Source organism: Pogoniulus pusillus, chromosome 1, assembly GCF_015220805.1.
Source record: "Pogoniulus pusillus isolate bPogPus1 chromosome 1, bPogPus1.pri, whole genome shotgun sequence".
Classification (NCBI taxonomy): Eukaryota; Metazoa; Chordata; class Aves; order Piciformes; family Lybiidae; genus Pogoniulus; species Pogoniulus pusillus.
The window spans coordinates 37,294,609-37,319,926 of NC_087264.1; the positions used below are offsets into that span (position 1 = coordinate 37,294,609).

General features: G+C 39.8%; 1 protein-coding gene across 2 annotated transcripts in view; it reads left to right on the forward strand.

Annotated features, from left to right (window-relative positions):
- Positions 1 to 25,318, forward strand: part of AKAP6 (A-kinase anchoring protein 6) — a 278,384-nt gene that overhangs the window by 103,200 nt on the left and 149,866 nt on the right. For both annotated transcript variants that reach the window (XM_064148457.1, XM_064148466.1), the window contains exon 5: positions 13,679 to 13,801. In XM_064148457.1, coding sequence (XP_064004527.1) covers positions 13,679 to 13,801 — 123 coding nt within the window. The remainder of the gene's footprint in view (positions 1 to 13,678; positions 13,802 to 25,318) is intronic.

Genomic DNA, 25,318 nt, shown 5'->3' on the forward strand with positions numbered 1-25,318 from the left:
CTGCAGCTGTACTGAGTACAGAAAAAGAGAAAATAAAATAGCAAATTTGTTAGAAAGACCAAAGCTTCTGGGGTTAAAAATAGAGACTGTGACAAGAAAATAAAGACTAGAAATTGGTTTTATTTATCCTTTAAGCATATCTAAATTTGGAGATGAAAAATGTAAGTCAGAATTAGGTTCTAAATGGGATGTAAAGGAATTCCCACTAGACACCACTGAAAAAACAAACTATCTAGAAGGGAAGGTAGATTAATTAGGAAACAGAAGAAAAGCAATTAATGAAGGAACTAATAGTGACAGGATTTCTTTGGAGACTGCAGGTGAACAAGAACCGAGTGCATAACAGGAGGTTAAATTAGGAAATTACAGGAATAACGAAGGAGTAAATAGGTACTGAAACTTAATCTCTCCTTGCTGGTGCCGTATTTAGTGAATAGTGGCAACCATTTCCTCTGTTTTTATGCAGGGAATCTTAACTGTAAAACAAGTTCATGGGTCAAAGAATTACAATATTTTTTGTGAGATGACAGACCTAACATCTTCTATCCAATTAACCTTCAATAATAGGAAACGCTGAAATCTGATTTTGAGGGGGCATTTTGGTCATTATAACTTAAGTCAGTGATACAGCAAAGGTCAATATATTTAGTAGTTCTCTACAAGCAAAGGGCATCTGTTTAATTTCAGCTTGGAAAACTTTTAGCCATGGTGATATATCCCCCTCTTGAGGCCAGAACTTGTTACTGCAGCTACAGATAACGCCTCTCAAATGAGTGATTTGCGTAACTTCGCAAGTGCAATAGTTAGAAACTCAGAGATTAAATAAATCAGAAGTTGGAGTATTTCTCATTATTAAGAACATTTTTGCTTTTGTTTATTTTCCAGCAGTTTTTTCTATGTATTTTATTCCAACAAATGTAATGCTGAAATATTCTTTTCTGATTTTCAACATCTGAAAATATCATCCGTGCATAAAATTCTACAGAATTTGTGAAATATGTTAAAAAGAATAAACTCCATTATCTGAGAAAAAAATGACAGCTGTATTATCCCCACCAATATAACTGCCTTTTTTTTTTCATTTCAAGAACTACAGTTACTTAAGTAGGTCTCTAATCCTAGTTTGTGGCCATAAAGTCAAGAATATAGTGGCTTTCTTCCTTCATCACTTATTGGATAGCTTACTGAAAATGTTATGTAACAAAACCACATCAACATCTATTTAGATTTTATTTAAAAGGCACTGAAAATCCTCTGGTATCCATTTTGTACATACAAACTGGCCAATTGAATTATTTTCCTGATTGGGGAAAATGTAACATTTTTAGAAGTACACAAATCTCTTTTTAATTGACACCATGCCATAGGGCCACTCTGGTTTCAGGCTACAGAAACAGCCATGGTGTATGAAGGGTGGTTGTGGCCAGGGGGATGTTGCTCTCTTCTCTCAGGTGGCCAGCGCCAGAACGAGAGGACACAGCCTCAGGCTGCGCCAGGGGACATTTAGGCTCGAGGTGAGGAGAAAGTTCTTCACTGAGAGAGTCATTGGACACTGGAATGGGCTGCCCAGTGAGGTGGTGGAGTCGCCGTCCCTGGGGCTGTTCAAGGTTGGACGTGGCACTTGGTGCCATGGTCTAGCCTTGAGCTCTGTGGTAAAGGGTTGGACTTGATGATCTGTGAGGTCTCTTCCAACCTTGGTGATACTGTGATACTGTGTATCACGTGCATCTTCCAATAAATTGAATGCTAAGAAATTAGTTTCATTTCTAGCAAGTATAAGATCAAAGAGAAAAGGAATGTTGCAAACAGTTAGGGGAGGTGCCAGTCTGGCTGCATTCAAGCAGCCTCTGGTGCCTGCGTGCAAGGTAGCAGCTGACCATCAGCAGAAATAACAGCTGCACAGGGCATTCCACCCCCAGTCCACTGTCTGAGGCCAGAATACTCAGAGTATGCAAACCACGGAATGTTGGTAATCCATAACTGTCTATTTTTCCGAGCAGGATAAAGCTAATATATTACAGAGGCCATTATGTGGGGAAATTGCAAATGAAGATCCGTTTGCCTTTTGGATGCATTTTGGCTGATAATCAATACATACATTAACTGTAAAACAATCTGAAAATAAGGTATGACGCCAAAACAACATTCCAAATAATTATATGAAGAGGCAAAGAAGTATTTCCAAGTACCCCTCACATTACTGTAAGTTCCTTCAACATCAATAGTTGGCAGCATCTTTAGAAAAAGCACGCCAAACAACTGGCTTCACTGAAGACAAAGATGATCAATTCACATTATCCACAGAGTCTGGATTAAGGCTGCTGCACAACAAACATTTCATACAGGAAAAAAGAGAGGACAGTTATGATAAGGAGATTTGATTTGAGGTTTATCTGTAGAGTAAATAATATATTTCCACTTACAAACAACAGATAGTGAAATAACTTCTGCATTTTCTATCCTAGTTTAGAGCTGTTCAGAGCAGACAAAAAAGAATCATGGGACTGTGAAATAGGTGTGAATGTACTGCAGCATTGTGACGCTGTTCTTTGAACAGGACATATCAAGACATTTTGGTGGCTCATATTTTTATCAGAGACAAGTCCCTCTCCTGTGTAGTGCTCAGGGTCCTTCCAGAAGCCAGACATTTCTTCCAGCTGCTGTTCTGGAACTGAAGTTCCCCTTTCTAGATGTTCCTTGCATCACCTTTCTTGTACCAGGCAGTCTCATTTGCTCTTCTTGTCCTTCCCTTGAGGCATCATTAGCTACCATTTTCTGGAGACATTGTTTGTAACTTGGCTCTCTGGTTTGCCAACTGAGTGAAACAGAAATATGTTGCCTAAAAGCATTCACATCTCTTAGCTGGTCTCTAAGATACAGCTATTCTTTGAATATTCAGAGTCACATGAGGATGTAATCTAAAAAGGCCTCATTTTAGGATATTTGATGATGTGATATATAAGCAAAAGTTAAAACCTACCCTGTATTAGGTAATGTTTTAGGAACCTATTTTTATTTCTTAGGTGCTGCTTGGCCTTCTTGTATTTTATATAAAGAAGAAATTACTTAGAGAATAGCAATTCTAAGAGTGGTGAGAGTTTCTGTGAGACAGTATCAAGAATTGGTCTTTGTGAATAAATATATTTTCAGAAACTACATATTCAGTCCTAGGAATATGATGAATTTTGAAGACCGTTCTGGATATCCTTTGGAAGTTTGTACATTACTCAGCTCACAGTATCACAGTGGCTGACTCTTCTGCTTTAGCTAGAAGAGCTTTTGCCAGCTTATTTTATTTCCAATGACCCAAAGCATACCACACATTTTTTTTTAACCAACCAAAAAGAACTATCTTTCCCTTTGCTTGTACTTGCTTCCACTCTATTACCCACTTTCTTATTGTTTCTTCTTCCTATTTCTCATTTTCAGGGCTTTGGTATCCTTGAAATCCTGTATTTCTGCTTTCTGCTGTTTCCCCTATTCACTCTATAGTTTCTGTAGTTTCTTTAGCAATATTTTCCCAATCAATCTCAAAATTTCACACAGACTAGGGATGCTGAATGAGATGGGCACTAGAAACATGTGAATACAGATTCACACTGTGGAGGTTTTCTGATAAAAGCCAGTACTTATTAGAACTCTGCGAGCACTTCCTCTATGTCTTGATAATCCAGTGATGATGAAGCCTATTTGTGCACAAGCGGTGGGGTTTTTGTTAATATGTCCTAGAGAGGACACTTTTGGCTTGCTGGCACAAGTGCGGCTTCCAGGCAGTGAGAAGCATCTCCACCAGAGGGCTGGCAAGGACCATGTTCCAGCAGCCCCTTCTCTCCAAGGCCAGGCTTCAGCTCAGTTTCTGACACTGTCATCCATCACTGTGGCCTGTAATGGAACTTGAACAATTTCAAATATTGCCTCAAAAATAACAGATTCAAATTAATATGCATGATAACTTAGGAGGCAGATAAGTAGAACTATTTTCTGTTGTCTAGAAGGGGAAGGCATATGTAAATGTTTTCCACACAAAGAAGGATTTGCTAATTTACTTATTTGCTTGATTCCCAGAAGTGCTTTGAATCTCACACCACTTTTAAGACACAGTACTGGCCTTCCATATTTTCTTGACATGAACTCTGTCCTCATCTGAATGAATGCAGGAGGCTTGCAAACAGGCACAAAACAGTATAAAGTTTCATAACATCTCAGGTAGAAAACAGGGCCATGTAAGTATGAGAAGTGATCAGCAGCCATTTTGTACGCCTGGCATTATTGCCATCAGAGCAGATGGCATTTCTGGAGGTTTATAACAAATCCATATTGCTGTTAAGTTCATACCAGATGATTCTTTAAATGATGGATGAGCCAGGCAGTCTTTCCCCTCCCTTCTCCCCACTAGTCCTCCCTACTCTTGAACACTTGCAAAGTCACGATGACTCTGGAATTTCCTGCATGACATTGATATGAATAACTGTCCTGACTTAAGGGCTATGGGGATGTCTCCTCCCCAGCAGTGTCCTTCCAGTACATGAATTTCTCTTCTGTGGTTCTAGGCATTCACTGATCCTTCAAAAGGTTGGGGGAAATGTTATCAGCAGTGTTGGAATCTTGTCTGCTATCTAAGAATATACCTCTCAGGAACAGGGTTTAGAAGCATTTGGCTTACTTTTCCTGTATCTATGTTTGCCCCACAGTCAATCTTGTGATACTAAGAATATCCTTTTTTACATCTTATACATTCCAAATGGCAGCAGAGGCCTTATGGTAGTTCTTTTTAAAATAGAAAGCAGATCTTCACCTTGAGCAAAAGGTAGGAAAAAGCATAGGAGAAAGAGAGAGTTATGTTTGTGACACCATGGAATGGTTTAAATAATTTATAGAGGTACACTTAGGAATTATTCTTAATATTCGTATTAATCTCTTTTTCTAGAACCAGAAATAAAGTCAACAGTCCCATAGGGTCAGTGAATTTTTTTATTGATACTTTTACTTATCAGGTTCACAGTCTTTCAATACAGTTCTTTTTAGTGGATTGAAATCTAAACCCTTTGTATGTTTCCCTGCAGCATGTTTTATAAATCTATCCTGCTTTTATGGTTATGATTCACACTGAGAATTTATTTAAAATCTTTTCTGACATTCTTGTTGTAGTCAAAATATAGAAAAGTAGCTTGGGACTATTAGCAAAATATGTTTGATTTAGTAGTGGAGCCAAAGGTCTGCAAAAAAATAGGAGTAAAAGTACCCTATCATCAGCTTTTGGGGACAAAGCCAGAAGTGAGTTAATTTGTAGTGTCTTCCTAGGCTTGTAAGAACAATGTTTTGTTGTCCTTGTTCTTCCAAATTCTCCAGTGAAATCTCCCTGAAAAGTTGAGACATGTCTGGCTGGCTTTCTTTGATATAACTTCAGATTTTTATATTTTTATATATATATTATATATATATAAATCTTTTCCAGCATCAGAATGCATCTTGGGGACTCTGAAACCAGACAAAGTAATGAGCCAGTGACCATACTGTCCTACCACTTGCTGTTCCATAACCATATAAGTGATGACCAATTAGAGGAATGCCCATTAGGAAAAATACATTCAGTAGCTTCTGATTCTGTGGGTGGTAGTTAGGCACAAAGCCTAGAGGTGGCACCTGTAAAAGAGTTCTGCAATTTTACAGCCTTAACAATGCGTAACTAGACAGTATATAGTAGAAGACAGATTCATGCCTTTACATGGATATCCACTATGAGAAGTATTTAATCTTGATCTTCACGTTTTCCTTGTTTAATTAATGTGAACTTAATTTGCACGTTCTGGGGTTACTAAGTTTAGCACTTCTTCAGCAGAGAGTTGCAAAATTCTATTTCTGAAGTATCTGTGAATGAATATACTCTGAACTGCTGTATTAAAAACATTCTGCTGATGTGTTTGGTCAGTTGTATGTTTCTGTGAGGTCACTCTGCCACATAATCTCGATGATACTGACACAAAGAATATATGTCATTGTGATGCCTTGGTTCCTTAGGGATTCCTAACATCTATATTGCTAATGGCTTTATTGTTGCCTCTCGATCTAACTCAAATTAGATTGACCATGGCAGTTTGTTGCAGCCTCGTCCTCTTGAGTACCTGGATTTCTTTGGCTTACCTTTCCCTATGAAGAAAGAGCACTTTTATCCTTTTGAAAATGAAGCCCATAGGCAGGAATGTGTTCCTCCTGAGACTGATATGCAAGTCCTTTTGTGGTTAGACAAAGGGTTTTCTTAATGCATTCTGTGATAGAAGTGCCCTTAGAGCCAGCCCATCCTTGTACACAGCCCCCTCTGTGAGCTCAGTCTTTTTGTAAACTGGGAACAAACTTTACAACACTGTCTGCTTGCAACAAAATTGGACATTCATTTTTAAGCACATGGCCTCATAACCAATTCTTTTAAGAAGAGAACTCCCTCTGTATAATAAAAGAGAAGCTAGAAAAGAAAAAAAAAAGGTCTAGGGTAGTGATTTAACAAGCACTGTTGTCTGGTGCTTCCACGCTGAGGTTCAAGGAACACAACAGATTTTCCAGCATCACTCTTAACTACCATGGCAAATAATTTTAGTATGTTTGCATTTAATAGATTGACACGTCTCTTTTTATTCTGGTATTAAACTTAGTATAAGTCATTACAGGGGCTTTGTACTTTTACAAATGCAATGATCAGAAGTACCTTAAGTGGAAGCCAGCCAGCATACATCTTAAACACATTTGACTAATTAAGTAGTGTACACAATGCACAGCTTAAAATCACAAGCCAAAAGGCATTGAAATAATTTTGCTGCCTGTGCCATGTAGGCACGGTAAATCTGGGAATTTCCACAAAAAGCAAAGCCCAAAGCCAAAATTTGATCTAGGATGAAGGCTCATGAAACTTTTTATAATTGTGTTTACTGAATACAGTTGCACCTTTTATGTTTTATGGCATGATTCTGGCAATGTTAATCCCAGCTTCCAAAGGTGCACATATCCAAATTCCTCATCTAAACAAATCTCACTTAAAAAATAGATTAAAATCATCTATGATGCTGCTACTTTTAGTATACCAAGGGGGGAAAAAAGAGGTTGCTTTTTTTAATAGAGTAAAAATTATGTGTGTTTACCCTTTTTTTTGTTGGGTTTGTTTTGGGGTTTTGGTGTTTTGTGGGTTTTTTTTTGGTAGGCATAAATGTGCAGTCTCTCAGGCTAAAGCTCAAAATTAGAGAACTGGGCCTCAGTCTTTTTCCATTTTAAATGTGGCCTAATAAAAGCTGGATTTGTAAAGTGATAGTTGCAGCTGGGATGGAAACTTCCTCCTTTCCTATTCCATTCAATTAATGAAAGCTGAACTTCAAAGTCTAAATGAGATCATTTGAAGTGCTAAAATTATTGAACACCAGGTCTGTTTACTTCCCTATTTGCCAAAAAGAGAAAAAAAAGGGCTGAAATGTAAAAGTAAAATGAAACCACTGAAATGAAGTTAGGAAACTTTAAAAGTTCTAGTGCTAGAAGTGATGTCAGCTTCGTTGAGAGGCATTCATACATAATTTTAAGTTAATCATTGGTCAGTCATGCCTTTTTTTCGTGGCTATGACAGTAAAAACTTTTCTGGGAGATCATAGTTTTGTGCTGCTCAGAAAACTACAATGCAAAGAGAGTATGTCTGAGCAACACCTCTGACAAGAGAATGTGCATAGATGTCATCAGGGACAGCAGCCTTTCTAGAGTATCATAGGTGCTTACCTTGTTGTCACTCATTTAGTAGCTGTTATTAGTAGTTTTTGGTCAACTGCTCATTATTTTGCTGACAGCCCATAACATTTCTCCTGGGGTCTACTTTGTCCTTTTTTAATCGTGAGCATTGGCTGTGCCACCATCTCCATGTGTGCATGCAGCTAGAATCAATAGGTTCCAAAACTTCTCCAGATGACTAATTTGATGGTAGTAAGCATCAGCCTTGGGTCTGCTGCCACAAGCTGGGAAGTAGGAAGCTAACGGACATCTATTTCTAAAAGAGGTCAGTCTTTGACCAGAGATAAGGTGAGCTTCTGAACTTCAGTGGGAAAGTGTAGGATGGCATTGTGAAAGCTAGAGAGACATGGGAGTGAGGAATTCATGGACCACGCCAAGAGGCAGTAGCAGGGTGGAGGAGGGGTCCAGTGAGATGTGCTGAATAGTCACCATGAGTAGGGAGGAATGTGCAAACAGGATCCAGCGAAACAGGGAAAAGGAGTGGAGACAAGCACAAACTACTTGGGATGCCAAGACTGCCTATTTCTGTAATGATTTTAAGTATTTAATCTTCCTGGTATAGAAGACAGAAAGTCCTATTAAATGTAATGAATTGTATATGAGATTTATTCATCTGACAATCTCTTTAGGCCTTGCAGTTGTGCTGCTGGGTTTCTTGTGCTGGCAGCACACTACCACAGCTGCTCATCTGCTCTGTTATCCCGCATGACAGACCAACCAGGCTGCCTGACCCAAGATCCTTTGACCAGCTGTATTGGGCATAGGGAGCCCTGCAACCCTGAGCAGCAGCTGGGGGATCTGTATCTTTTGCATGTCCTTGTATTTAGCAGAACAAGGCAGGTAAACAAACTTCCAGGTACATCCTTCCACTGCCCAATATCCATTCGTGCCTTTGGCCTCTGACCTTAGCCATCCCTGCCCTTTTTGGGTGACTCAGCAAGTGAATTCTCTTGTCTTGTGACTCAAATTAGTTTGAGTGTTCTGGTCACTATTATGGAAATCTCAGGATATTTAGTTAAATCCTATCAATTCTATTTCTAAGTCTTCAGTTAATTAATTCCTTAATGCTAAAGAATTTATTAATTCTAAAGTATCTTTTCATTCTCTAAGACACCAAAGCAGGCACACTGAGTTAAAGCTTCCTCCCTCCCAATACTTACAATGGTCTGTCTCTTTCATTCTTATCCATACAGAGAGGACAGAATTAGACCACAAAAACTAACTTTGTGCATGCTGAATTTCAAATGAAGACATTTTTGCTCTAGCTTTGTTCAAGGATGTGTGATTATAACTTTCTTCCTTTCCCTATGGAAAACCTGTAAAATTATGACAATAAAATGGCAAGCTGAATGTTTCAAAGGGGAATGTTTAAAAACTTTCTGCATGGGGCATTGAAGAGCCTTACTACTCTTTGCAAACTTTATTATACATGTGTCTACAATTAATCTGACAGCAATCCAGACCAATTTACTTTATTTTTTATATATATATATATATATATATATATATATATATTACTAAGCAGCATGAGAATAGCTTTATGCTGTGTCAGGGAGGAGCTTGTGGGTTTTTAGTAACGTAAAGCTTGCAGAGTATGGAGCTATTGCATTTGCAAAACTGAACCAGCTGGTTGAAAGCAGAGACTGGATTGTAGTGGTGTTACTTTTTCTCCTGTTTTGTTTTGCTCTCTTCTCCCAGAGGAATTCTTGTACAGTAAATTTGAACTTCAGTGTGGCTGACTGTGGGTTTTCAACTTTCAAGACGCTTTGATGGAAAATACAATAGTTTCATTTCCCCTTGCCAAAGCATGAGCTGGGTAGATGCTATACTGTTTTCATTATAAGTGTGATAGCGTCTAGATCAGACCCGTAACTAGTATAAACCAGCATAGCTTTGCTGAAGTTTATACCTGTTGAAACTCTTTCCTACTTAAGAATGATTACTAAAATTCTAGAGAGAGGAAAACATGAATTCAAACAGAAAAAACAGTAAGCTAAGAAGTGTCTAGGACAGGATATAATGAGGTTTCATGTGCATCTGTATAAAATGAAGAAAAAAAGACTGAAAAATTGTCCTGTATTGGTTAAATTTTGTGATCTTAAGGTTTTATTTCTTGCACTGAGTATGCCAGGATGTGGATTTAAGATTACATGCTAAGTTTCATCTTTGTTTTGAAATTATGTTGTAATATGTTCTTTCAGAATGTAGTTTCATGATCTGACAGAGACCCACAAGAGATTTTTTTTTTGTTGTTGTTGTTTAGATTTTCTTTTTTCTTTCTGAAAAACTTGTTCTGTTTAAAGTCTTTGTTTAAAAGGTATATTCCAGGAAATATTCTAGATGATGAGAGAAGAAGCTACCATAATGCTGTTTGTGTTCTCACATACACGTACATCATTAACTGCATTCTGTTTCAACTAATGAGGCCACGTTGATCATGCAGAAATGACTCCGTGTTGGTCAGAGTGTGGAAGGGCAGTGGCCCTTCAGTCAGAGATAAATTGTATTTCAGACTTCTCCTCTGTTATTAGACTGGAGGAGATTAAGGATCCAAATCTGTATTTATGACAGGGCTACATGGGCCACTGCACTACAAATGGTCCTTCTCCAAATATGAAGGGGTAGGCAGCCTTTGCCCTTTTTCTGTCTGCTGGGGCCAGCTGAGTCAGCACAGCACAACCGTTTGAACAAGATCGAGGCTGCAGCTCGTGGTGAGCTCTTGCCTACATCTCAAAGCCTCTCAACAACTACACCTGAACAAAAGATCAATGGCGAGAAGGTAAAGTTTAGCACCAGCACCAGTTACAGTTTGCAAACTGTAACTCCAGAGAGGTGCTGCAGTTGATATTTCCATAGGTTCCAATTCCCAAACAAGAGTGGCCTCCTAGGCAGGGATGAGTCACGAAGCTGGTGGCCAGATAATAAAGGTATCTCCCTCCTTACTGCCATCAGACGACTAAAATAAACAGGATGGAATCGTAGGGCTTGCTGTGAAATCCTTGGGGTACTGTTGTGACCATTAGGTTGTGAAGCAGGGAGCAGGACCTGCACTGTTGCAGTTTCATCTTACACACAGTTTGATGTAAAAATCGTTTTCCGTACCTTCTCACGACTGAAACCAGGCCGCCGGCACTTTCGCCATGGTGTGCGCAGCCACAGGGACATAGGGGTCCCGTTTTCGGTCTGCTGAGTGCCCCAGCCACGCCAGTGCCCGGGCTGCATGGCTGGCTGGCGGGCGGCGGCGGCCGCCAGCGGGGCCGGGCGCGGGTGCTTCGGCGTCGGCAGGTGGCGCTGCGGGCCCAGGCACGGCGCGCGGCGGGCGGGTGGCGCGGTGTGCCGCGTGCGGCGCGGCGGCCCTTGCGCGGCGCTGCCTTTCCGCTGCTCGGCCCGCCGCTGTTTTCGGTTGCTGCGGTTGTGCTCCGCGGAACGGATTCAATAAAATTTTATTGCCGTTATTTGAAAAACGGTAAGATTATTGTGATTTGTGGTGCCAGGCAGAAGAAAATCCGCCGAGGCTGGCCGCTGCCGGCGAGCCACTCTGCCGGGGGCTTCTCTCGGGCACCATGTCATCAGCCGCGATTCTGACATGCCAAGTGGCACTGGTCTTTGCAGCCTTACCGCCTTAGTTAGCTTGGTTTATCGGGGTTCTGGGGAAGGCTGTATCAATATTTTTTTTCCCTCAAACTGGCCCCCACGCGTTGCCTGCGCCCCATGGGGGCCGGCTGGGGCCCGCAGCCCGCCTCAGCCCTTCCGCGAGCGGGTACGCGCTGCGCTGGTGCCTGCTGCTGGGGAGTTCGTAAGGAGTAGCGCGGGTGGCAGGCGTTAGGACACCGGCGTGTTTTGTGAGAGGGCAGAAACGAGTGGGTTTCTAGTTGTTGGGTTTTGTACTGGTGCGAGCCTGCAGTGTGTCTGAGCACCCTTTTGAAGGCATGCGAACGTCGAGTACCGCAGGCAGATGTTGTACGTGTCTGTTGTGTGACGCATATACAAGAGAGAGCCTGCCTTCGTTTTTTTTCGTGCTTACCACTTCACCTCTCAAGGACAGCATGTTGCTAAAATACAGACGGAGATTTATTGTGGAGAGACTAGGACTTTACTTCTACTGCTCCTCTCCCCGTCAGCTTACATCTCCCACTCCTCTGCTTGTCAGGCATCTCTTATGCTCCACTGTTAGCTGGAGAAAAGCAAGCAGCAGAGCTAAGGGAACATCTTGCCCCGAGTCTGTCCTGTGGCTTGAAGTGAGGAACATAGCCCAAGTGGCATGGCCTGCTGTGGGAGAATGGGGGTGCTGCTCTCTCCATTCCTTGCCCCAGAGTGGAGACATGTTGTCTTAGTCACCGTATCCTCTGGGTTGTTTATTCTGTCTCTTTTTTCCCTTTCTGCAATGTCCTGATAAAAAGCCTGCAATGAAATCTGCAGATAAAGAGTTCTCTTTAGAATGCTTAGAGATACAGTGGAGGCAATAGATTCCTTCTCATTCTGAGGACTTGTAGGGACTCACATAAGAAATAATAATGAAACCAAAGTTTGCAGAATGCTTCAGTGGGTGCTGTCAGGTCTGCAGTATGCACTGGAGCATCCTGCCAGAGGCTAGTGTTGGTTCAGAAGCACTGTACCTTCAGCTGGAAGCTAGGGGTTGATTATTGGATCCTGCTTGGCACAGTATTGAGATAAAGTGACTTTGCTACCATGAATTTTCAAGGAAATGTTGCTCTACTTGGTCTGTGTTGTTATCATTGCACTTCTTTGCATAACACAGCTGTGCACCAACTGCTCAGACTCCTGTTTCTGACTTGTTTAGAATTCCAGTTTCATGTGCCACTTCGGAGAAGAGAATTTGGGCTCCTGAGTCACTCAGGAGTCTTTAAAAGCTTTATGCTTAGCTTGCTTTTACCTATCTGAATGGACTAACAATTACCAGAAATCATTCAATAAATAAAGTGGTGAGAGTGAGATACTGAGTACGTATACAAAGTTGTTATCCAACTGGAAGTTAAATTATTACTGTGCTGCAAAATTCACAGTTAATAACTAATAATATAACCAGTATTAAACCTAACTTGATTTAGTCTTAGGATGCTTGTAAGAGATGGACATTTCTCTTCAGAGTTAATTTTCAGGATATTTATAAGCATCACAGTTAGTTTGTTCTGTTTACTCTCTTGCTTTGTGGTGGATAAGACTTCGGTAAAATTATCTGTACTCAGTATGTGCCTACAGTATCATCCAATCATGTAAATTCAGGGGCACTATTTTTAATCAGAGAAAATAATTGGTACTAATTTTGAAATAAATGGTGCTCCTGAGAAGCAGGAGCTGCTACCTTCTCAGGAGCACCATCTGTGTGGCTCCTATGCAATCAGCAATATTTATATTAAATGCTATATATTCTGCGTCACCTACTGTTTGATTTTTTCTGAGTCTCATCCTTTCAACCAAAACAGGAATCATGAGACCCAACTTCTCAGAAGTAGTTTCTTGCCTCAGTCTACTGACGTCTACCGTGCTAATGCAGCTTCGTTCTGCACTTTTGTCAACCAACAGTGTTCACACTACACCCAGTTTGTCCAGTGCAAGGTCTTCAGCTCAGTTTTCATTGCGATCAAGATGCAGCTTTATATATATCCCTCTCATATCTTCTAAAACTTTCCTGTTTTCTCCATTTCATCAGTGTCATATGGATCTCACATTATTATTTTCCAAAATATCACCTTAGCTTATCCCCAGAAACACCATTCTGCTTCTCATTTACTAGAAGGCCACTTGGTAATTGTTTTTTTCTTAGCATGCTTGTAAAAGACAAAATTGTACTATACAGTACTCTCCTGGCTTTAAAAAAAAATTGAGTGTACGGTTTCCAGAGTGCCATTTTACTAACAAATATGCTTTTCTTGTTCTTTCTTTTTCCTTATCTGGTAAGGGGTTTGTAAGCAAGCTGGATGAATTCATTCACTGGTTAAATGAAGCCATGGAAACAACAGAGAATTGGACTCCTCCTAAAGCAGAGACAGACAGCCTTAAACTGTACCTGGAGACACACTTGGTAGGACAAGATTACACTATGATTATTATCAGTAATTGAAGTGTTCCGCTGTGCTTTTTATTTGATTATTATTTTTTAATTACTAGTGTGCATCTATATTTTAATGTAAGACTTACAGCATTACAGTTTATTTTAATGAAAATACCAACAAATTGTGTTCTGCCTTGAAATATGTACTGATAGCTTTCTAATCATTAAATTAAAAGCCAGAGTTCCACTGCAATTCTGGAATTGTCTCCAAAATGGAAAGAAAATAGCAGTAGCAAAAAAGAGAAAGGATAATGCCTTTTTCTGCTGAATTCTAGGATTTTTAGTATACTATAACATCAGTGAAATTCTTGTAAAGAGCTCTTCATTTTCTCTCACATAGTTTAACATAATAGTCTCTCAAACAAAATATTTGAAATAATTGTTTCAGTTATTTTACTTGATATGCGTTTCTCATTTTGATTTAATACAACTGTCACCAATCTTGTTCTTGCGCAAAAAGCTAAAACATTTTGTGGAAGAAGAAAACACTTGGATGAATAATCTTCTGAGAACATTACACTCTAGAATTATAGATTAAGAAATATTTTTGTGTTACGAATTCTTCTAAGGACTGGTTCTGGTTCTGAGGGGATGAAACAAAACTGAATTAAAGCAGGTATTAAGTTCCTCAAAAGCAACATTTTACACTGTAGGTAGAGAATAGAGATCAATGTATTCTGTGCAGTTGGTAGCTATCTTAACTATTGTAAGCTACTGTAATTGGTAAAGAGGGAAAAAAACCCTGGAAAATTAAGCTATGAAATTCTCTCTCCCTTTGCCAAAGTTCAGATTCTTGCCAGTACGCATTGATAGAAAACCTGGTGATAGCACTATTCTGACCCAGTGAGCTAAGCGCCCCAGCAAGATAAACCATGCATTAGCTGAACCCACATTAGAGCATCGCTACCAAACCTCAGTCTCATTTCCAGCCTCTAATAACCAGATGCTTATATATATATATATATGTAATAGGAAGTCACATGATGCATTACAGGAAAAAATTTCATCCTAAACTGTACATTAATACTGGAGTGACCATTATTGAATTAATTAAGTCTACACTGACCACATATACAATTAGAACCAAACTGTAATCTATCTTCAGAATTTTAACTATACAGAAAATTGTTTTCTGTCTTTCATTCTTGAACATCTACTGTTGTAGCATCACCTGCTAGATTAAGTGCCCATTGTGGTAGTCTGTCGAATGCAGTACAAGGGCATTCATCTTCACCTTACTTTGCAGATTTTGGAATTTGTGGCAGAGTTTGATTTTTGCCTTGTACTGCATATGCTCGGTCCCTTGGTTTCCATAATGTGTACAGGTGCTCTGCAGACACAGAGCACACCTTAAGATCAGAGCTCAGAAAAGGCATTGGTTGTTTCAGATTGTTTCCCTCTTATTCTGCAATGTGAGATTACTCTGCAATCACCAGGATATCTCTGTCACAGTTTGTTTCTTTTCCCCTTCTTCCATGGGGAGAAGCACAGTAGCTCTTTTGCAGGCAAATTACTTCCAACCTTACCTTGTGGTTCTTTGGGAGATGAGGCCAAAACCATCTATCGGGCTGGAAGGTGGAGTAGTAGCTAAAAAACCAATAAATGAGTATGTGGGCACCTATACAACTTCACTTTCCCCTTTAAGTGATTTTTATGATTTTTATGGCAGGAATAGTTAGTGAAAAGGTTGTTGTACCACAATGAAATAATTTTTCTTGGATTTCAGAAAATGTGCTATTGTATTTGTTTCTACACAGCAAAACTGAACTGTTAAAATACAGAGCATTTTGATAGTGGAGATGATAGTTATTAATTAAATTATCAGCTTTTCAGTGGCATTTGTCTGTCAGAAATCCTAATCTGTGTTTAAACAGAAGTATATGAACTTCAGTTCATATTTAAGCTCATGCTTGAGCATTTTAAGACAGTGATGATCAAGGTCTTTGTGAGGGTACTTACTTTTATTAGTAGAGACAAGGCCTTAGCCTTTGGCACAATTTATCAATTTCACCACCTGCAATATTGTTTTCTTGGAAATATGTTTGTTGCAGCAACAAAATTAGTACTATAAAGAGATAATGTTTTGCATCCACGAATTAAATCTCTGCTTTTAAAATCTAAGAACATATGGAGCATGAAAACAGAAAAACATACCTGTTTCATTTTCGTCATTGGCTGAGAAAAGCCTTGCAGAGGAGACAACTACAAAGTTGTGATCATCCTCCAAATTTATCATTATGTAAAATTCTTGACTGTCATTTTAGAGTCCCAATGTAAGTTGTTGATAAAAGATTGAATTTTAAAGTATCTCCTTGTTCAGCTTCCATTTCCTACACCTTTGACACTGCAAGAAATGGGTGCAGCACAGTCACTTAAAGAGAGGATGTTTATTAAAACAACCAAACAACCCCACCACAATAAACCTTCAACATCAACTTAGAATCTTTGCATAAGGTATTGCTCACGTGGGGAGTCAAATCACTTGAATAGGATGGTGATGCAAGTCTTCCATTATAAATGTCTTTTCATGACAGCTTCAACTTAAATTGGTAGAACTCCCAGAATTAATATTCTAAGTTGATCCTTACATCAGATCTCCAAGATTGTCCATCCAGAATGTTAACCAGCATTTTGAAGCATACAAGTAGGGTCTGTTTGTTGCTCTTGGCCCAGCCAGTGCTGCCTGTAGGCTTCTGACTGAAGGCTCCACCTGGACAGCTCCTGAAATAATTAGTGAAGCACTTTATTGTGAAGGTGGAAGACAGCCTTTTCTCAAGTGCACTTTGTGTACACACAACTCTGATACCTGAATACACCACGATTATATTAACTGTAGGTTAAATTTAATTCTTAAATCATTTACAACTTAAGATCTGCAGATTTTTGCCATGTTGAGTAACCAGACAGTTTAGTGAAGAGTGTGTTTTTTTTTCTTTATACATTTAAAGGCAGTCTACATCTGTAATGTGTGACAAAATAGACAATCTTCAGCTTGGAGCACAGCTTTCTTGCAAATATTAAAATCCAGTTCCATGATTTTCTGCAGAACAGAAATTACTGTATTCTTAACTGTAGATAACAACAAAGCACAAAGCTATCAATGAAAATACTTTTAGAAACTTCTGGAATAGCAACTGAAATGGTTCAGTTTTGCAGGTCTTCACAACTCACTAATACTGATGAAACTGATTTGGGATCTGTGTGCTTCCCATTCTGGCACCTGAACTTCCGGCACTCCTATAGGCAACCACTTGAGGTGTCAACTGTTGAAAACTCTAATATGTCTTTATAAAACAGGGATGGTTTTCATCAGAAATCTACTTTGCCACAAAGGCCTCAGTCATCCCTACTGGAGATAAAAGTGAGGCAGGTTTTGAATTTTTTGAACAACTAGGCACAGATTCACCTCCTAATAAAAGATAGCTTCACTGACCTTACCAGAAAGGAACTTCTAAAAATGGTTTCTCATTCATTTTGTCTTTTCTAGCTCTTCTTTTGTGGTATGCTTATTCTTGCCCATTGGCACCCTGATCAAAATCAGCTACTAGCAGACTCAGCTTAGACTTGGTGGTATGCAAATCAGCTCTCATAAAAAACGGTATCCTGAAGGCAGCTTATGAGCTAAAAGCATCTGTCTTGATGGTACTGCTGTGCTCGTGAAACTAGACAGACGTTGTTACCAGCTGAACAACTAAGAATTCACCATGGTTCTCCTGACCATTTTAGTGTGCTAAAATAGGTATTTTACTGTTTTTTTTTATCGCTGACCCCAGAACAGACTTTGTTTTTATCACAATAGAAAAGTGACCAAGCAAATAAGGAAATGTGAAGAACCATGGAGGAAGAGGTTTAGCTGAATGGCACCATACGTATTTCCTGATGCCTGGACTTTAAATTCTGTAATCTTAACTTTTCCCTTTGTTGTTAACACAGTACTCTATTTTCTTGCTGCACAGCTCTTAGCTGTGCACCTTACCATGATGTGCTCTTAAATCTTTTGTCCAAAGCTGTTTCTGTGTCATGCTTAGAGCTAGATAATACAAAACTTTTAAATGGAGACCTACAAATGAAAAAAATCTTGCTTTCAACTTACTTGATGGAACTTTTAAAATCCTTGTTGCATTATTAGTATATGTTAACAAACAGTATTTTTCAGTAGAAGAAAATTTATTAAGGAAAGGTCTGCTTAAATTTTGGATCTTGCAGGCATTTTTGTCCTAACAATCCTACTCTTAAGAATTTTTGTAAGATTAAAATCTGAAATATTTGGTACAGTAAACATATATCACAGAATGCATTGGACTGGAAGGTACCTCCGGAGGTCATCTAGTCCAACCCCTCTGCAGTAAACAGAGATATGCCTAACTAGATCAGGTTGCTCAGAGCCCTGACCTTGAATACTGAAAGGGGTGGGGTGTCTGCCATCTCTACAGGCAAGGTGATCTGTTCCAGTGTCTCACTACCCTTACTGTGAAAAAGTTTTTCCCTCTTTTACTTTAAAACCAATACCCCTTGACCAGTTGCAGCAGGCCTTGCTAAAATGTGTGTCTCCATCTTTCTTTATGAAATGCTGCACTATGGCCTCCCTGAGCCCTTGTTTTCTTCAGGCTGAACAACCCCAACTCCCTCAGCTCAGATGAGATGCTCAGGCTTTCTGGTCATTTTTGTGACCTTCCTCAGGACCTGCTCTAAAACGTCCGTGTCTTTCAGATGCTGAGGACTCCAGAGCTGTGCACAGTACTCTAGATGGAGTTTCACTAGAGCAGAGTAGAGGGGCAAAATCACTTTCCTTTGACCTGCTGGCTACACTTATTTTGATGTAGCCTAGGATCCTGTTGACTTTCTGGGCTACAAGTGCACATTGTCAGCTTGTGTTCAGCTTTTCATCCACCAGTACCCCTAAGTCCTTCTCTACAGGGCTGCTGTCATGTGTCATTTGACTCTCATTGTTACTGTTACGATATCCTTAGAGAAGATGGTAGTTGGTGGTTTCCTGTTTCTCTAGATGTCACAATTGTTTGTGACTCATGGAAAGAGTAGAAGCAGGTGGCCTTCTTAAAAATAGTTAACCATTCACACAAAGGTTATTTGTTAGTTTTTTTTAGGCAAAAATAGAAGTATGTTTAGTTGAAACTGGACTGGACTAGCAAATACTATTTTGTAGGAAGTGCCAGTGGCTGAGATTGCATTGAGTCATTGCAGTACAAAGTGCTGAATGGATACGCTAAAGAGAATTTATCTGATTTCTTGTCTAATAAATTGTCTGCATTTTTTACCTCAGTTTAGTCACAAGCTTTGTGCCCCATTCAAGTGCTTTCTACCCAGAACTGTTCTGTTGTATTAACCTTTCCAGTCCCCATATTTATTTTGCATTCTACAGTCTTAAGAATATCATAGAGAAAATAGTATTTCAAAACAAATTAATCAAGTTGATTTCACAACAGCATTTGCTTCTCTTCTGTATAGGAAGTTTAGATGTCATCTCCATTCCAAAACCAAATTCTTGAGATGTGGGAGTTTTGCAACTTTTATTATCTAAAGAGAAATGAAAGATGCATTCTCTTTGTGCCCAGTATAGAAGTTTCTGCCCACGTCATAGCTCAGCACTTTCTCAGCTGTAACCAGAAAATGCTTTCATACAGAAAATAAATTGTGCTGGTAATGTTACTTCTATGATATGATATAACTGATTGTTTGCAACAAGTCTGCTGTGCTCATATCCCTGTAAAAGTCTTATTTTCTGAAAAAATTACTTTAGATAAGTATTAAATATCTGCTGTCATTGAAAATTAGGTTGAATACACATGCCTTGGGCTAATCAACTGGCTGCTGTTGTGGTTACAGTGGTAACAGTAGTTTTATTACAGGCAATAAAGATTCTGAAATGGCTGCTTTTGCTACATGGGCATTTCCAATGTCCATAGCAGCTAATTTAGATTTTCTCCTCAAAATACACAATAGTATCTGCAGGATGCTGCTGCTAAAGTCTGAGCACCATGAACAGACATAATCTCTTGTTTCTCTGAAGACTATGCTTTGAATATGTTTAGCCTGGGTTTAGTTTCACAGAATGACAGAATGTTAGGGGTTGAAAGTGACCTCAAAAGATCATCTAGCCCAACCTCCTTTCCAGAACAGGAGCACCTAGAGCAGGGCACACAGGAATGTGTCCAGGTAGGTTTGGAATGTCTCCACTGAAGGAAATCCACAACCTCCTGGGCAGCCTGTTCCAGTGCTCTGTCATCCTCACAGTGAAAAAGTTTTTCCTTATATTCACGTGAAGTCTATGCTTCAGCTTGCACCCATTGTCCCTTGTTCTATCACTGGACATCACTGGGAAGAGCCTGGCTTCATCTTCCCAACACTGCCCTTTGTATACTTTTTAATGAAGTCACCCCTCAGTCTCCTCCAAACTAGAGAGTCCCTCTCCCTCAGCCTTTCCTCATAAAGGAGATATTTCATGTCCTTCATCATCTGTGTGGGTTTGTGCTCGACTTTTCCAAGCACTTCTGTGAAGTCCTTTTTGAACTGAGGAGCCCAGAACTGGACACAATATTCTAGATGCAGCCTCACCAGGGCAGAGTAGAGAGGTTGGAGAACGTGTTAACCACAGCCATTCTAATACACCCCAGGATGCCACTGGCCTCCTTGCCCACAAGGACACGTTGCTGATTCATGGTCATCCTACTGTTCACAAAGGCTCCCACATCATTTCCCCTAGAGCTGCTCTCTAACCTGTCTGCCCCCAACCTATAGTTTGAATTTCTGAGTTTTTTGTGGTTATCTTGGAAAGGTATTTTGAGTACACATGGGTTTCTGAATGTGTGTCCTTTTATATAGGAAGCAGACTACAAAACATACCAATCGGAGATACAGACTTAACTCAGCAAATTCCAAATGATACAGGCAAAGCAAAATAGAGGACTTAATACGAAATAAGACATCAGCCTTAAGCAAAGGAATGCATCTGTATTGACAGCTATATTGTCAGCTTTTAAAATCTGTAAACCCAGTAACCTTTAAGTGTTTCTGTTTCTTAAGTGCCTGAGAACATTGGAAGGACTCGACTTGTGCTGTAATCTGGAGTCAGGGAATGTATGGTTACTGGCTGTGGGGAAAACAGAGGTTCCAAAACTGTTTGGACTGTTCTGTTGAGTTTCTGTTAATTTTTGGTGACTAAATAAGAGAAAACTCGGGTATATGGGAGAACCCAGGTATATATCTTGTTAATCACAGTACCGTTGTCCTGACCAATACAGAAATACTGCACTTTATATATTTTCTTCTCCCGTAAGGTCATGCAGTGAGGAAGAGCTGACAGATGTCTTCTCTTTGTAAGGAGAAAGTGCAGGCCATGCTTTTGCTCCCAGCGTCAAAGAAGTCAGAGATCTGTCGTGATGCAGACCTGTTACTACTATGCATGTTTTTAGTGAAGGAAGGGTGCCTCTGTTTACTGGCCTCCCTTGCTACCAGCTATTGCCGGAGTGTTCCACTCAGGAGATTTCTTTTTTGCTAGCCTGTAGCATAAGCAATATTTTCTTAATAATTTTCCCAGAGACTGAATGGCTTCATTACTGTTAAGAGTACTACTTTCTTCTCTAAACCTGTCTTCCACTTTTGTAGTTGCCTAGCTTTGTGTAGGTATTTTGTTCAGCTTTGAAGAAAAAAGTGTTACATTTATTTTTACTTCAATTTAAAAAAAATAAATTCAAACCTTCCCTTTTCTCCTTTTCTTCATTCTTCTACACCACTGATTTTAAGTAATTATGCATAGGAAGGGGATAGGACCCCATAAATAAAGTTACCACTGTTGAATCTGTCTGTCACATTAGTTGTTAGCTAGCTCCACAAGTCCCAGCTTTTCTAGTTTTGTGAGTTGCAGCTGTCTCTGGACATAGGAGACATTAAACTGGAGGCAAAGAGTATTACGACATCATCCTAAAGTATCTCTGTTTCTGCAAGGAAAGGAGAAGGGAAAATGTCCCAAATAGGAACTCTGTCACTTGTGAGGATTTTGAATTCCTGTGAGCTATGTGTCTGGAACTGGAGTGTAGGAATGAGCTTGAGCTACGTCTCAAGAACCACTTGTCTTGCTCTGCTGTTTGGGTTTTTTAAAAAATCATTATGTTTAAGGTTTAAAGAAACAATATCCAGCTTCTTTTTAAGCTAAAGTTCATTGCTTCAGAGGAGAAAGCGATGAGATCCTTAAAACAGTGCTCTTTTATATGCCAGAATGTAGAGGGTGTGTATTAAGTACTTAATGTAGATTTCTTAGAAAACAAGGCCAGACATTGTCATAGAGCACATTAAAATGCAGATTGTTCAGATTTTGGGAAACATATAAATTAATTTGCACTTGTTGAAGGCAGGACAACTTGATTTGGCAGTGTTGCAAATTATAGAATTTGGAAGGGACCTCGGAAGATTATCTGATCCAGCCCGCCTGCCAGAGCAGGATCCCTCAGAGCAAATCACACTGGAACACATCCGGATGGTTCTTGGACATCTCCAGAGAGGGAGACTCCACAACCCCCCATGGCAGCTGGTTCCAGTGCTCTGTCACACTCACAGGGAAAAAATTCTTCTCAGGTTCACATGGAACCTCCTATGCCTCAATTTCCACTTATTGCCCCTTGTTCTGTCACTGACCACCACCGAGAAGAGGCTGGCTCCATCCTCTTGGCACTCACCTCTTACCTATTTGTAAACATTAATCAGGTCACTCCTTAGTCACCTCTTCTCCAAGGAGTACTGTGTCCAGAGAAGGGCAACGAAGATGGTGAGGGGCCTGGGACACAAGCCCTCTGATGAGAGCTGAGGGAGCTGGGGTTGTTTAGCCTGGAAAAGAGGAGGCTCAGGGCAGACCTCATTGCTGCCTACAACTACCTGAAAGGAGGTTGTAGCCAGATGGGGGGGGTCAGTCTCTTCTCCCAGGCAACCAACAACAGAACAAGGGGACACAGTCTCAGGTTCTGCTGGGGGAGGTATAGGCTTGATATTAGGAAGAAGTTCTTCACAGAGAGAGTGGTTTGCCATTGGAATGGGCTGCCCAGGGAGGTGGTAGAGTTGCTGTCCCTGGAGGTGTTCAAGAAAAGACTGGATGAAGTGATGAGGCACTTAGTGCCATGGTCTTATTGACTGGACAGGGCTAAGTGATAGGTTGGACTGGATGATCTTGGAGGTCTCTTCCAATCTGGTTGATTCTATGATTCTGTGAGAGTAGCCTGGCAATGACCTCTGCCAGCTCCTTCAGCACTCACGAGTGCATGCCATCAGGACCCATGGACTTAGGGATGTTCAGTTAACTTAACTGTTCCCTAACCCAGTCCTCATTAACCCAGTCTCGATCAACTAAGGAATCCTTTTCCTTAACCTTATCTTCCTTCGTGGCCTCAGGAGTGTAGGACTTCTGAGTACAGACCGAGAAAAGGCATTCAGCAACTCTGCCTTACCTGCATCTTCTGTCACCAAAGCACCCATCCCATTCAGCAGTGGGCCTATATTGCCTCTAGTGTCCCTGCAATATATTTGAAGAAGCCTTTTCTGTTGTCTTTGGCCTGCCTTGCAAGATTGAATTCCAAGAAGGCCTTAGCCTTCTAAGCAGCCTCCCTACATTCTCTGGTGACCATCTTATACTCCTAATGTTCATCTCCTCTCAAGTGTTTGCAATGCCAGAAGTTTCAGCAGAAATAGAGAAAATTTAGGGAATGGAAGGGCCTCTTTATTGGTAAATGTTTTTCTTTGCATCCCTTATGATAGTTGTGGTGGCTTCTTTTTTTCATTTGTTTTACAAATGATATAGGTCAATAATCTGGCATCTCAGTTTGTTAGATATATTTTGCTTAGAGGGCATGTTAGTTTACCTTTAAAATGCATAAAACCTTTTATCTGTATTTATATAAAAAGCAAATTACATCCCTCATAATTCCCTGCAATTTTAATAGAACTAAAAATTTTCCAGGATTCTTCTAAAACTGCATAGTATTATTTAGTGTCAGTGAATGCTTTTTGGTTTGTAAGTCAGTAAATGTATATTTCAAATGTATACGTGCATACTTTTTTTTTCTCTTTGTAAGTCTGTGTTTGGCAAGGTCAATATGCCAAGTGAATTTATCTCTTGATTGGAAAGCTCTTTTTGTCTTGGTTGGCATTTTTCTGCATGTGGTCGGACAACACAATTTAGACATATGTCGATGCCATGACTTTTGGGCATTATGGGTCTCCAAGTGGAAGAAGTGTTCCTAGAAACATGTAAGATCAGGCAGACATGTTTTCTTGGTACAAAAGGAATCAGAAGACTATGGCTTATGCAGATTATTTCTTGAGTATCTCAAGAAAATAAGAAATAATCAAGGACAGCTATATTTGGTGGACTGAATGTACAGTTCACCTTGGTTATGGCAACTTAGGAATTGTTTCATTGTATATCCATTTTGCCCATGTCCTTTCCTGCCTGTGTTCTTCCATCCCTCATTGTCTCTTGACAGTAAACAAACTGAGATTCAATTTAGGAATCCTCGTGTTAACTGGTGTTTTTTTCCCCCTTTTAAATCTAAAAGGTTTAGACAGGGAAAAACAGGGAAAATTTTATGTAGTGAAACACAAGAAATTAGAGTTGGCAGCATAAGAATTTATGTGAGTTAGAAATATGAAATATCTGCAAAAATAGCCTCTGTGCCTTTTAAAGTAAATCTGCAAAATAGGTTTCCTGAAGAGCTGGCCTAACTATCCTTTCTCTTCACATCTAAAATTATGCATTCAACACTTGGCTAAATTACCTAAGAGATGACAAACACAATGAGGAATGAGAAACAGAAATTGGGGACCTAAAGTATTTAATGTGAGAAAGATTGTGCTATTAATGTTTAAGAGGTAACAAAAGGAAAAAACATTGATTGCCTCATATTGGAATGGCAGAAGCTGTGACAGAAAATAAAAGAATGAGGTGCTTTTACAGAAGTATGAATTACTTAGGCAGTGCCTGCCCCTTTGTATTTAGTTTTTCTGGCCTGTTGCAAATTCTGTGGCACCTGAAAGACCTAGGCTGCTGCTCTGTCAGCCCATTACATTGCAATCCTTCCTCCTACATTTTTATCCAGTTTAGATTTAAAGGTCTCAAGGGATCAGGGCTTTCACTGTCTCCCCTAGGAGATTATTACACAGTCTAATGGATGTGACTTTCAGGGGAAATTTCCCTGGTATTTATCTAAAATTTTCTCTTTCTTAATTTAATTCCATTAGTCCCATCTACTGTAGCCCCCGTACTATGCTAATAAGTCTTCTTTCTTGATGTTCAGATTCATGGAATATAAGTAGATAATAAAGGCCTTTTCTCTTAATCATCGTTTATGCCTTGCTTATGTCTATAATCTTCCACCACTTCCATCTTTAAACATATGTTGTTTGCTCTTCACTAAACTTCCATCAGTTTGGCCCTTCGTAAATGTGCTTGGACCTCCAAATCAAAAAAAGTGTATCAAGATCAAG